General features: G+C 46.3%; 1 protein-coding gene across 1 annotated transcript in view; it reads left to right on the top strand.

Moving 5' to 3' along the window:
• Positions 1–3,504: 3,504 nt before the first annotated feature.
• Positions 3,505–14,174, top strand: part of kif7 (kinesin family member 7) — a 39,271-nt gene continuing 28,601 nt past the window's right edge. The window contains exons 1-5 of the mRNA XM_080550435.1: positions 3,505–3,545; positions 4,838–5,244; positions 7,045–7,245; positions 7,889–8,297; positions 13,019–13,366. Coding sequence (XP_080406561.1) covers positions 4,911–5,244; positions 7,045–7,245; positions 7,889–8,297; positions 13,019–13,366 — 1,292 coding nt within the window. The 5' untranslated portion in view covers positions 3,505–3,545; positions 4,838–4,910. The remainder of the gene's footprint in view (positions 3,546–4,837; positions 5,245–7,044; positions 7,246–7,888; positions 8,298–13,018; positions 13,367–14,174) is intronic.

The following is a 14,174-nucleotide window of genomic DNA, read 5'->3' as shown; positions in this document are numbered from 1 at the left end:
CTAATGTAATACATTACCCAGGCGGTGGCAGAGGGAGACAAGTCACCCTTTCCTCCCCAGCCAACCTCCCCTATGCTCCTCTAGCCCCCCTCACAATACCATCCAATTATGACCTGCACTTTTGTTTGTGATAAGCCAAGCAGTTCCTTATACAAAATAAATGGGGCACGGTAACTTGAACATATAGGCTCATCATGCCAGAAGAACACACTGCCAACTGCCAAGCCAGCCAGTGTAACACAATCAGTAAGAGAGGTGATAGAAAAAAAATGTATGGGCATATTGTTGTATTCAAAGATATAGCTCGAATAACGTGTCTGTGTGTAATTGAGAGAGAGAGAGAGAGGGGGGGGGGGGGGGGGAGGACAGAGATGGAGATGGAGATGCAGGGTAGAGAGGAAGGGAGAGACAATTTCCTGATCTAAAGCGTAGCATTAACAATGTCACCATTTCGGGGCCAATGAGATAGATTAGCCACAGTCCCCAGACCAGACTGCCTGTCTCAGAGGAGGGAGGCAGAGCCTCTTCCCACCTGATCGATGGATGATTATTAATTCACCCATACGCCATGTCCAAGATCCACTCGTGATCGACGCCATGTCCTAGATCGACTCGCTTACAATTCAAGGACCCAACTCCTTTTCAGCACCTTTTGTCACGAGACAGGTGGAACTGCCTTTGATGGGCACCTCTGTAAATAAAGCATTAGTAGCGCTGATGGACAAAAACGTACCAGAGCTATTCATGTTCATAAGACAATGATTAGGAAACCCAAACCCGCAATGTTCTCCAGACAAGGTAGTGTGGTGGGTGAAGTGTCACAGGATATTTTAACTATTTATTTTGTACTTGAATGCATCCAATGCAAGATATTTGTGATAATGACCGCTCAGCAGAATACTCAACATGAATACAGTCTGTTCACTGGATACAGTCGAAGCATTGACAAGGACATCCGTTCTCCATTGATGTGTTTTTATTGGACCTAGAGTGCTGTGCTTCTATCGACTGTGTCTTTCCAAAGCACTGGGAGATGTGGACGGGGACACAGGTGACAGTCTCTGGAAATGAAAGAGAATATTATGGATTTGGGGCGGCTCTCTGCCTACTCAGTGGAAAGGGCACTGGGATTTAGTGCCATGACATTATTAACTCCCCCAACACAGGGTTTGTAAGGGCAGATGGAGACTTACATTGCCAAGCAGCCATGCAGGAGTAGTAACGGCCACCATTACATTATTTTCTGTTAATGTCCTTATACCTTTTATACTATACTAATTATGCACTATATTATCATGGCCCTTACGTTCCTGTCTTTCTCTTTTTTATATAGGAAGACAGGACCTAACACCTCCCTTCAGAGAGATGACATTCAAGCTGACTTTACTACAGACGTTACTACAGAAACGGAGTCACAGCAGAACAGGGGAGGCGTACTGGCTCTTTGGTTTTGGGCACTGTGGAAGACTAGTGATTTTGTTGTTGTATCCAGACAACAAGTCATAGTCTACCTCAGTGACCAGACCACACTCACCAAAGCCTACTCTAGCTCTCTCAGTGGAGAGTTTTGGAAGAGGAGACTCTTAATTTGAAATGCACTGGTATTGACATTGATATGAATGTGTTAATCATTTATTGGGTGGCTGTTTTTTTTTCTCCACAAATCTGCTTGATACCTGATGTTGATTACCATTAAAGATAGTCCTGTTTCTAAAGATGTTGTCTATTTCATTCCTCTATTGTAGGCCTAATAGTGTGTCTTGCCTTTCTCAAATGTCACCACTGTAATCTGTACGCCTAATAGGATTGACATTACATTTCAACAGGAAATGCTCAAGATAATGCTATTACGTTACATTACATTATTATGTCAAAATGAAATACTAGAAAACAGTTTTATTTGAGTGTTAGCAATTAGTTGATTATGAGCACTGTACTGTATAATACCACATTTAGTTACGACAGCCATATATTTTGTGTGCTGCTATTTTGGCCAGGTCTCTCTTGTAAAAGAGATTGCAATCTCGATGGCACTAACCTGGTAAAATAAAGGTAAAATAAAACATAAATAAAAGAAAATATATAGAGTGTTAAAAAAATCGAATCGGCAAAAAGCCGCTTTCCTTTTTTAATTTGCCTTGGGTATCACAGCCTTGTGAACATCTACACCTAGGTAGAATTGTAGGCCCACCGTTATCGTCTGCAAACTAGGAATTGAGAATTGATTGGTGAAATTGAGATGTGTACATGGGCTATAGCATTAACCAACAAGATAGAGAGATGGACAGAAATAGAGGTTTAATGAAAGCAATTTGTAATAGCTTTTCCGTGGTTATGAATATGCATCTCAGAGAGGGAACAATGAGAGTGGGTGTTACTTTCAACTCTCCAGGATTGGTATAGGATGTTGCCATGGTTACCACCATGGCAACCTTTAAAATACCGACATCGGCCTAGAACAAGTCAGCATGGAATAGTCTATGGTGTTCATGGCCTTGGGGGTCATTGTTGGCTCAACTCAACATCCCTTTCACTGTGCTGTAGAGCTGCATGTATGGAAGAAGGATATATGGATGCTTAAAGGTCCCCTGCACATGAATAGACGTACTATACAGCAGATCAATAAAGATCTTGTTACAATAGGTATTTTCCAAACATTGAGCATTTGTTTCAATGAAGTAGAGAGGAATGTAGCTTATCTACTGTGTTCCATGATGATAAACCTATGAGTTTGCTGTTCCCCTGCCATATGAGGTGGTAGGATATAGCCAGGTTATAGGTCAAGCTCAGCAATACTGGATAGATTAGATTAGATTCAACTTTATTGTCATTGCAGAGTACAAGTACTAGACAAAGAAACGCAGTTTAGCATCTAACCAGAAGTGCAAATAGTGGAACATGATATAAAAAATACATTATATAAAAACATGACAATGATAGTGATAGGTACAGTATAGCATGTACGGTAGTTTAGAGGTATATACAGTTATGAGCTATATACAGTTAAGGTATATATATCTCTTTGATATAGCCTCTTTTATACATCGGTACATTACATACTGTACATAAGCTACCTTAACTGTAGATAGCTCGTAACTGTACATACCTCTAAACTACTGTACATTGTTCATGTGCCTGCTTTTTTGCAAACTGCAATCGTTAATATACAGGCTATAGTTATGTTGTATACTTCTGCAGTCACTGGTTACAGAATACATTGGAACATGTGGAATAAACACATAGACAAAATATAGTAAATCTGACCAAATTGATAATCACAAATGCACTTAGATCTATCGTTTATTTCGTTCCATCTCATTCATGTAAAAGACCCCAAATCATCATAGATAGAGAATTAGATCTAGTGACATTTCTGATTGATCCAGATGAGTCTGTACAGGTTTTGACACACAGACAGAATCATCCTCCATCATGTAGGGGGCGTGGCCAAGTCTGATGACGTCACTGTAGCAGACACACCGAGCCCCTCCTCCTGTGGTGGATGTCTTGATGCCTTGGGTGAGGATTTTTTGCAATTTTAGCAAGTGAGTAGATTACACAAACATGTTGCTTAGCCATGCATCGCAAGTTTACTTTTTATTTTATTTTACGTTGTGCATGCTTTATGCATCTATAAAACCAAGAGGGCAGCTTCTGCCGACAACACTTTAGAAGAGCAGGTAATGGGAGTTAGCATTTAGCTAGTTAGCTAAAAACTTTATTTTTTTGAGCTAAATGACTGCTGCCTCCTCCTGGCCCACTAGTTAGCCTAGCATACTGGTCTTGTTGTTTGAAGATGCGTCTAGTTTGCTACCAAGGTGCTATCAGCTATCTGACATATACTCAACGAAAGTTGTATTTTTCTCCTCATAAACTACATTTGCTAGCTAGCTCTAGAAGTCATGATGTTAGGTGTCTGACGTTACTTAGTTGTTTAATAAAACAGTGAGATGGCGAACAAACTAATCCGATTAGTAATAGATTAGTAATCTAGTCTATTAGCCTATTGGTGGTTAGCTACACATCACAGTTAGTCTAGCTAGACAATGTTTTAGTTTTAGTTTAGTTAGACAATGTTTTAGTTTTAGTTTAGCTGGACAATGTTTTCTGTATCTAGCAGCTTCCTTCACTTTCCAGCCAGCTGGCTACTTAACATTTGATGAACATTATGACCCTGCTCAAACAGAGTCAACATGTAAGGATGTGTGTATAACAATGTTGCTAATGCATTATTGACTCTTATTTATACACTTCTCCAGAATAATAACAAAAGCAGAAATATGTTAACTGTAATTAGATTAGATTATTCTACTTTATTGTTATTGGAGAGTACAAGTACACCGAAATGCAGTTTAGCATCTAACCAGAAGTGCAAATAGTGATATAAGAACATGATATAAATAGAACAAGAATGGTAGGGATAGGTAACTATGTAATATACAGTATGTGCAGAGGTAGTGTTGTAAACATCAGTTAGATGTATATACAGTTATGAGCTATGTACAGTGAGGTATATGTACAGTATCTAATGTGCAGACTATAGAAGAAGCTATCTCTTGTCTATGTATGTGCAATATACAGTAGTTCAAAGAGTGATCACATTAACCATGGATGAGCAGCCTTCAAAGTATTGTCATTGTCATCATAGTATTGGCATTTTACAATAATTAAACATGGTAATAAGCTGCTATTATTGCCACATCTATTGATCTGTTTGTGCACATCAGTCTTTTCAACTTTGATCTGCAATCTCAGTTATTCATTCTGACTTATTTTACCCTCCACCCTAATTTGTCTTTGTATACTAATGTTGGAGATTTGGTCTGTCCTGTCCTAGTGGCTGTAAAATGACTGGCTGTTCACCTCTGACCAAGAAGATAGCGCTGGACTGCTAACGACAAAGACCAGCCATGTCTCCCAAAGTGCCTGGCGGTCAGGGCAGGGCGGAGGACACGGTGGCGGTGCAGGTAGCTGTTCGAGTACGCCCTCTGCTGCCCAAAGAGCTCTTGCACAGCCACGAGAGCTGCATCACCGCCGACCCGGAGCAGCGCAGGGTCACGCTGGGCCACGACCGACACTTCCTCTGTGACTTCCTGTTGGAGGAGACTACCTGTCAGGAGGAGGTGTACACGGTCTGTGTCCAGCCGCTCATAGAGGCGTTCTTCCAGGGCTTCAACGCTACAGTCTTTGCCTACGGACAGACGGGCTCTGGCAAGACGTACACTATCGGAGAGGCCAACATTTGTGAGTTTTTTTCTTCCCGTATCGAGCACGTCTGTCTGCACATATCAGTGTTTCTATGCTGGGGGAAAGGCAGAGAGTTTCACACCTGTAGCGGAGCCAACTGCACTTCCTACGGTGCAGCTGCCGTAGCCTGAGGGAACAGGCCATACCAGACAGGCCTGCCATCTGAGCTCATGGTGTGAGGTGGCAGAGCTACGTGGGTTATGGTTATTAACACAGAGCCCTGTGCAGTGTTTCCTCTAGGATTTTTCACATTAGTGGCGGGGTGGTCAGAATTTATTTCCGCGTGCACGCGCATAAAACGCGCACTGGCGCTCAAAACAAACATAATTTCACCAAAAACTAGAGGGTGGCAACATTATATATTTTTAAAATAGCAGTTAAGTCATTAAAGCCGAGCAGGTGATTTTATATAGAAGGTGATCAAATACCAAGATATCCTACAGCTGCAGAGGAACATGCGGAATGCGCATGACACACACACACAGAAAGATCATCAGCTCATCGAATATGAAGTATACAAGTGTAGAGTAGGCTACACATGGAACCGGGAACGCGCATACAGCACTGAACAACATCCGTAGAATATAAACTTGTGACTGACAGTCACATACATACACACACACACACACACACACACACACACACAATGAAAGATCATCAGCTCATCAATACGAAGTAGGCCTACATGAGAGTACACGCTAACATTACTGTTTACACAAGTAAAATCACAGTGTGACAGTCAGATGGAGCATTCGGTAAACAACCAACAGCAAGGTAATGCATCAGCTGAGTTAAAGAAAACCAACTCTTAGCTTTGATGACAGAACATGAGCCCTGTTTACCCGTACCTCCGCCGTTCTGTTCGTGATGAATATAGATTATTTTTGCCCCGCACATATTGCTATGAATAGTTCGAAGCTGGCGTTAGGTGCGAGGCTGCTCGGTTAGCCCATTAGCGGGAACATTATTTGTTTCACAAAATAGGCTGATTTAGTTGACCATGAACATCAGACTATATTACGAATGTTCATCTAAAATACTCTATACTGAGAGTATATAAGTATATAAGAACATGAACCAGAGAACATGAACCAGAGAACATGAACCAGAGAACAGCAGTAAATGCAATAACCCACAGTCGTCGCTGATGATGTTGCATTTTCGATTAGGATACGGGATTAAAGGGACGAGCGAAGGGCTAAGAGAGAGAGAGGAGAGGGATTTCCTGAAATCCAAATGTCCCGCGAAATTCGGACCAATCACAAAACAGTTTTGCAAGCGCGTCGCCTTGCGCCGCGGGCCTGTTGAGAGCGATTCAGTCTCGATTGCAGTGCGAACACAAACGACGAGGTTAATTGCAACATTGTAACATTTTGGAACTTACTACACCCCCTAAATCGTAACGAAATGTAGGTCTGGAAGCGGCCTAAATCTAGCTTCAAGATTTTTTGGCGGCCCGCAAAAAAAATAAATGCATATAGAGGAAACACTGCTGTGTGTGTGTGTGTGTGTGTGTGTGTGTGTGTGTGTGTGTGTGTGTGTGTGTGTGTGTGTGTGTGTGTGTGTGTGTGTGTGTGTGTGTGTGTGTGTGTGTGTGTGTGTGTGTGTGTGTGTGTGTGTGTGTGTGTGTGTGTGTGTGTGTGTGTGTGTGTGTGTGTGTGTGTGTGTGCGTGCGTGCGTGCGTGCGTGCGTGCGTGCGTGCGTGCGCATTAGAGGTGTGTGCCTTCAATGTAAACAGCGCAAAGCTAGATGTACCTGTATGTGATGATGTCATAAACCCTGTGTGTGTGTGTGTAGCTTCCTTCAAGGATGAGGAGCAGGGCGTCATCCTCAGGGCCGTGGCTGATGTCTTCAAGCTGCTGGATGAGAACGACCTCGCCGACTTCTCTGTCAAGGTGTCCTACCTGGAGGTGTACAAGGAGGACTTCAGAGACCTGCTGGAGGTGGAGACCGCCAGCAAGGACATCCACATCAGAGAGGACGACAAAGGCAACATCGGTCTGGACCCTAACCCTGTTAACCCTGTTAACCCTGTTAACCCTGTTAAACCCTGTTAACTCTGTTAACTCTGTTAAACCCTGTTAAACTCTGTTAAACCCTAACCCTGTTAACACTAGAACAGCCGTGCCTTTTTTACCTACTAAAAGAGCCTCTTTACGATGCTCAAGCTGCTATTTACACACAACGACCACTAGTTGGCCGCTTGTAAATTAGCCTGCTTCCTACACAAAAAAACAGCAAAATAGCTTTATATTAGCTTACCCTGATGTGATTTAGAAAATGTAAGGATACTGAGTGGTAGAACGCACATATCTAGGAAAAGTCATAGGAGGGTCCTGAAACTTGATCGAGTGCAAATATATAACACTTTTCTTTACTCACAGGGTGTGAGTCACAAATGACCCCACCCACGGCTGTTCTAGTGTTAACCTTGTTAACTCTCTTAAACGACTGGTTGTTTTCTGCTTTTGGCGTACAATATCTTTTATGAATGTATTGTGATGTGTGTGTGTGTGTGTGTGTGTGTGTGTGTGTGTGTGTGTGTGCGCGTGCGTGTGTGTGTGTGTGTGTGTGTGCGTGTGTGTGTGTGTGTGTGTGTGTGCGTGCGTGTGTGTGTGTGTGTGCGTGTCCCACCCTCCAGTGCTGTGCGGGGTGAAGGAGTGCGAGGTGGAGGGTCTGGACGAAGTGCTGAGCCTCCTGGAGTCCGGCAACACGGCGAGACACACAGGCGCCACGCAGATGAACCCCCACTCCAGCCGCTCACACGCCATCTTCACCGTCCACATGGACCAGCGCCGGGGGGGAGGCCAGCGGGCCCAGGGGGGGTCCTCCGCGGGCTCAGAGCCGCCGCACGTCCTCTCCTCCAAGTTCCACTTCGTGGACCTGGCGGGGTCGGAGCGCGTCCTGCGGACGGGGAACACCGGGGAGCGTCTGAAGGAGAGCATCCAGATCAACAGCGGCCTGCTGGCGCTGGGGAACGTCATAGGGGCGCTGGGGGACCCCAAGAGGAGAGGTACCCACATCCCCTACAGAGACTCCAAGATCACCAGGTAATAATAATAATAATAATAATAATAATAACTTTCATTATATAATCATAACTTAATTCATTCATTCATTCATTCATTCATAATTATTTAGTAATTTAAAGGCAATATATTAAAAAGATGGGTTTTTAGTCTGGCAGTGCATTCCACAATTTGGGTGCATAAAATGAGAATGCAGCCTCACCAAATCTCTTCTTTTGTACATGTGGTACACGGAGAAAGGCAGCGTCAGAAGACCTGAGAGCTCTATTGGGCTGATTGGGCTGCAAAAGGTCTTTCAGGTATTCTGGTAGGTGGAGGGCCGAATGCATTTTTCGTGAAGTTGATCGATCCCCATCTATAGAGTACACAATGTTTTACATACGATATTATGACATATAATATTAGGTCAAATCAAAGCTGGTAACAAGGGGAGATCAGGCCTTTGCAGTGGCAGCTCCACTGGCTGTGGAACGACCTCCCACTGAACATCAAGACCGCCCTCGATCTAGAGACTTTCAAGACTGTAGCTTAAAAATGGACTACTGCCGTGAACTAGGCTACTGAGATGTTCCTGATGTGTTATATCGTATGAATGTCTGTCTTTAAAATGTGTGCGGTTATGAATGTTAGACATCCTCCGTGTTTATTTTGTTTGTTTATTGTTTGTGTTTCCATATTCCATCATGTTTTCTCTCTGTTCTTAGAATCATATATATATAACTATGTATCATAGTTGTATCATAGTTGTATCATAGCTGTATCATAGTTGTATCATAGTTGTATCATAGTTGTATCATAGTTGTATCATAGTTGTATCATAGTTGTATCATAGTTGTATCATAGCTGTATCATAGTTGTATCATAGTTGTATCATATGTATCATACTTAGTACTTAATACTTAACTAAGTAATTAACATAAGTAATACTAACTAAGTAGTCCGCGCCCTAAACCGGTGTAGTTTGGTGCGTGTTTCAATAAATTGACTATGACTAGGTGCATGGGCACAGACGTGACCCTAACATGTAGCAGACGCTGTTAGATTACAGATTACAGGGGACGTTCTACTCTGGACTCATTTAGGGCTAAGTGTGTTATTCAAGGACACACTAGTGGTGGTGTTCCCAGGTCTTACTCAAGGGCACACTAGTGGTGGTGTTCCCAGGTCTTACTCAAGGGCACACTAGTGGTGGTGTTCCCGGGTCTTACTCAAGGGCACACTAGTGGTGGTGTTCCCAGGTCTTACTCAAGGACACACTAGTGGTGGTGTTCCCAGGTCTTACTCAAGGACACACTAGTGGTGGTGTTCCCAGGTCTTACTCAAGGACACACTAGTGGTGGTGTTCCCAGGTCTTACTCAAGGACACACTAGTGGTCATTTTTACATTTACATTTACATTTTTGGCATTTAGCAGACGCCTTATTCCAAAGCGACTTACAATCAATACATTTGAATACTAAGCATGTGAATCAGCAATCCACCATTCGTTGCAGGAAGAGTAATCTAGCTCGGCCCGGGGCCACTGATAGAAGGAAAAACCTTCTCCCTATCACCTTCTACTACACATTTTTTTTTTTTCTGGAGAAACTGAGAAACAGTACAAGGGGGGCAATAGAAGTTCTTAGGGTCACAGTAGAGGGGAAAGCGGGTGTCTTTAGGAGACGTAGTGGTGAGGGTCAGAAGATGTCTCAGGAGGAGCAGTTAAGATGTAACCTGAAGAGATGGGTCTTCAGTCTACGACGGAAGATGGGTAGTGACTCAGCCGTTCTGACGGCCGTGGGGAGCTCATTCCACCAGCGGGGAGCCAGTGTTGTGAAGAGACGTGATCGGGCAGCCCGACTGCTGTGTAGAGGAGGTGGGGCCAGTCGGCCCGCCGAGGTGGAGGAGCGGAGTGAGCGGGCAGGGGTTTGGGGGGTTACCATTTCCTTCAGGTAGGCAGGGGCTGTCCCTTTAGCTGCCTGGTATGCAAGCACCAGGGTCTTGAATCTGATGCGAGCTGCTATCGGGAGCCAGTGCAGGGTGCGAAGGAGAGGGGTGACATGCGAGTATTTGGGGAGGTTGAATACCAGCCGGGCAGCAGCATTCTGGATGAGCTGCAGAGGTCTAATGGCTGAAGCGGGGAGCCCAGCCAGGAGTACATTGCAGTAATCCAGGCGGGAGATGACCAGTGCCTGGGTCAAGAGTTGTGCTGTCTCTCTGGTAAGGAATGGTCGTATCCTTCTGATGTTGTAGAGGAAGAATCTGCAGGAGCGAGCCGTTGCTGCAATGTTCTCCGCACAGGATAATCGGTTATCCAGGATCACTCCAAGGTTCTTGGCTGTCAGGGAGGGGGTTACAGTAGAGTTCTCCACTGTGATGGAGAAGTCTTGGAGAGGGCAGGCTTTCCCGGGGATGAAGAGGAGCTCGGTCTTGTTAAGATTGAGCTTGAGATGGTGGTCAGCCATCCAAGTTGAAATGTCAGCGAGACATGCTGAGATACGGGTTGCCACGTGTACATCAGACAGGGGGAAGGACAGGAAGAGTTGAGTGTCGTCTGCGTAGCTGTGGTAGGAGAGCCCATGTGAAGAGATTACCGAGCCAAGAGACTTGGTGTAGAGGGAGAAAAGTAGGGGCCCTAGGACAGAACCCTGGGGTACTCCAGTGGAGAGGGTTCGTGAAGATAGCGATTCTCTCCAGGTCACCTGGTAGGAGCGGTCCGCCAGGTAGGAAGAAAACCAGGAGTGTGCGGTGCCAGAGATGCCCAGGTCTGAGAGGATGGAGAGAAGGATCTGGTGGTCCAACACTAACTGCCCCATACCACAGAAAAAAAGGATATAATCCCCTTCAGACAATATTTGAAAGTTTATATTTAATATTTTACGGTCAGTTATGTTCTTCTTCTTCGGCGTATGGGTAGTTGTTTTCCTCTCCACTCCACCAGGCTCGGGGCCGAGGTGCTACCCTTTTACCACCCCGAGACCTGGTTGAGGGGCTCACCCGGGCTATATTTCTGGACACCCCTCCAGAAGCCACGTCATCGTCTCGTCATCTAATACCGACAGACCATGCATCCCGTTGGGTGGGTGGTACACCGGGCAATCCAGGATAACATGGTCTGCGGTTTGGTCCTCTGCGCCACACTCGCACGACGCATTTGGGGCCAAGCCCCATCTGTGCATTGATGAGCGGAAACGCCCGACGCCGGTCCGGAGACGATTGAGCCTCACCCAGGATAGCCTTGGCAAGTCCATCCCGAGGGGCTCAGGGCCGGCGACTGGGATGTGGTCGCGGAGTTTGGAGGTGTTTGCCTCCCACTCCGCGCGCCACATATAATCCGCCCATCCTGCCGCACTGATGTTAAGATCTCTGCATTGCTGCCTGAGATCCTGTGCGGCAGGCACAAATGGGTGTCTCGACTTGAGACGCCGGGAGGGCTCCGTTGTTATAGTGAGCCTATCATGGAGCAGATGGTTATTAAGCTCCACGGCCCGGCAGGCGAGACGTGCTGTGGCTCCCATGCGGCGGAGGCCTGCGGGCTGGATGCCTGCTAGGATGAGAAGGTTGTCCACGGGGGTAGGACGCAGGCATCCTGTCACAATGCGCAAGGCTTCGTTTATAGGCGAGTCGATGAGGCGGGTGTGGGCACTGCGACACCATACTGGGGCGCAGTATTCACTAGTTGAATAAACAAGGGCTAGGGCTGCCATGCGCAAGGTCCTTGCGCCGGCGCCCCAGCCCGAGCCAACCAGTCGCCTCATCAACGCCACACGAGCTGTTAACTTCTTGCGCAGTGACTCGAGGTGCCGGCGAAACGTGAGAGTCCTGTCCAATGTCACGCCGAGATGGTCAGTTATGTAATGTGCAAGGCCGCACCCGCCTTGAAGTCCTGGCTGAGAGCGTTCCTCACTTCCTGTTTGCGCCAACTCAAGATCCCCAAAATCTGGCGAAGAGCCCTAGTTGTTGCGATCCCTAAACCGAATAAGCCTGAAGGGGACCCTAAGAGTTACCGTCCCATCTCTCTGCTATGCATCCCCTTCAAGATCCTCGAGCGTCTCATCTACGCCCGCATCGAACCAATTGTCGACCCGCTGCTCCCACGTGAGCAGGCCGGGTTCCGACATGGGAGGTCGACCGTAGATCAAGTCACCCTTATGACTCAAGACATCGAGGATTGCTTTTCGGCAAAAAAGAAGGCCGGGGCCGTCTTTATAGACCTGGCGGCTGCCTACGATACCGTATGGCATCGCGGCCTCACCTGCAAGCTGCTCCGCCTGCTGCCGGACAGGCACATGGTCAGAATGATCATGGAGCTCATCCGTAACCGCAGCTTTACCCTCACCACCGGTTGCGGACAGCTAAGCAGGCTTCGACGCCTTAAGAACGGCGTCCCTCAGGGATCGGTCCTGGCCCCCCTCCTCTATAATATATACACCTATGACCTGCCCAACACACTCTCGCGGAAGTACGCCTACGCAGACGACCTCGCAGTGGTGTACTCTGCTGGAAATTGGCAGTCTGTGGAGGGGATTCTGAGCCAGGACATGCAGACACTAGTGGCATACTTCCGGAAATGGAGATTGAAGCTTAGCGAGGCAAAGACAGTGTCGGCTGCCTTCCACCTTAACAACAGGGAGGCTAAACGTGGGTCAGTTATGTAATGTGTGGGCATATCTAATTCTGTTAGATGTGAAGTGAAGGAAGCAGCTTTACAACACAGCGGGGGGGAAAGGCCAACGTTTTTTCAAATATTTTTTCGCGTGTAGGATCTTGAAAGACTCTCTCGGAGGAAACGCCAAGACGCTGATGATCGCGTGCATCAGCCCGTCCACCTCGGACTTCGACGAGAGCCTGAACACGCTAAATTACGCCAAGCGGGCCCGCAACATCCAGAACCGGGCCACGGTGAACTGCAGGGGCGAGCCGGACCGCGTGGAGGGGCTGGAGCAGCAGATCCGGGCTCTCCGGCGGGCCCTGGAGAACCGGCAGCGCTCCGAGACCCGCATCATCGCCCGCTCCGACCCGGAGAGACGGCTCCGGCCGGGAGACGGAGAGATCAGCAGACTGCAGGCCCAGAGCGCCCACTACAGGACCTGCACCGACACTGCATACAGGTGAGGACACACTGCATACAGGTGAGAACACTGCATACAGGTGAGAACACTGCATACACGTGAGAACACTGCATACACGTGAGAACACTGCATACAGGTGAGAACACTGCATACAAGTGAGAACCATGCATACACATGAGAACACTGCATACACACATAGATACAGCTTCTCATTCATTCAGGTGATGTAATGGTGGGGGGAATAATTTTTTTCTTGGTACACTTTGGGCCCGTTACTACCAATCAATCATCGCTTGAATCCCTCGTGCATCCCTTCATGGCCACAATGTGTCCATCTTCTAATGGCTACTTCCAGCATGATAACGCACCGTGTCACAAAGCAAAAGTCGTCTCAAACTGGTTTCATGAACATGACAATGAGTTCAGTGTTCCTCAGTGGCCTCCCAGTCTGAATCACAAGATCTGAATCCAATAGAACACTTTCGGATGTGGTAGAACGGGAGATTCACAGCTTGTGGAATCAATGCCACGAAGAATTTAGGCTGTTTTGAGAGCAAAGGGAGAACCCCTACCGAGTATTAGTATAGTGTTCCTAATAAAGTGTTCACTAAGTGTACGTTCTTGTATTCATTCATTAAAGATAAACTACAGGAATATTTACTAATATGTCTGTGACCTCTTGAAGCGGTGGATGTATCTTTATATATCACGCATCTTTTATTCATACAATCAGAAGTCTATTGTAAAGGAGTCTTTCATGTATTTTGGTTTGTAAATGGTAAATGGACTTACTTATATTATAGCACCTTATTCCAAAGCTACCATGCAAGGTGCCGGCCCGCTCATT

This window comes from Nansenia antarctica, assembly GCF_963989245.1.
Source record: "Nansenia antarctica genome assembly, chromosome: 1".
Lineage (NCBI taxonomy): Eukaryota > Metazoa > Chordata > Actinopteri > Argentiniformes > Microstomatidae > Nansenia > Nansenia antarctica.
Note: the sequence above shows the minus strand (reverse complement) of the source record. Positions and strands in the feature narration are given on the sequence as shown.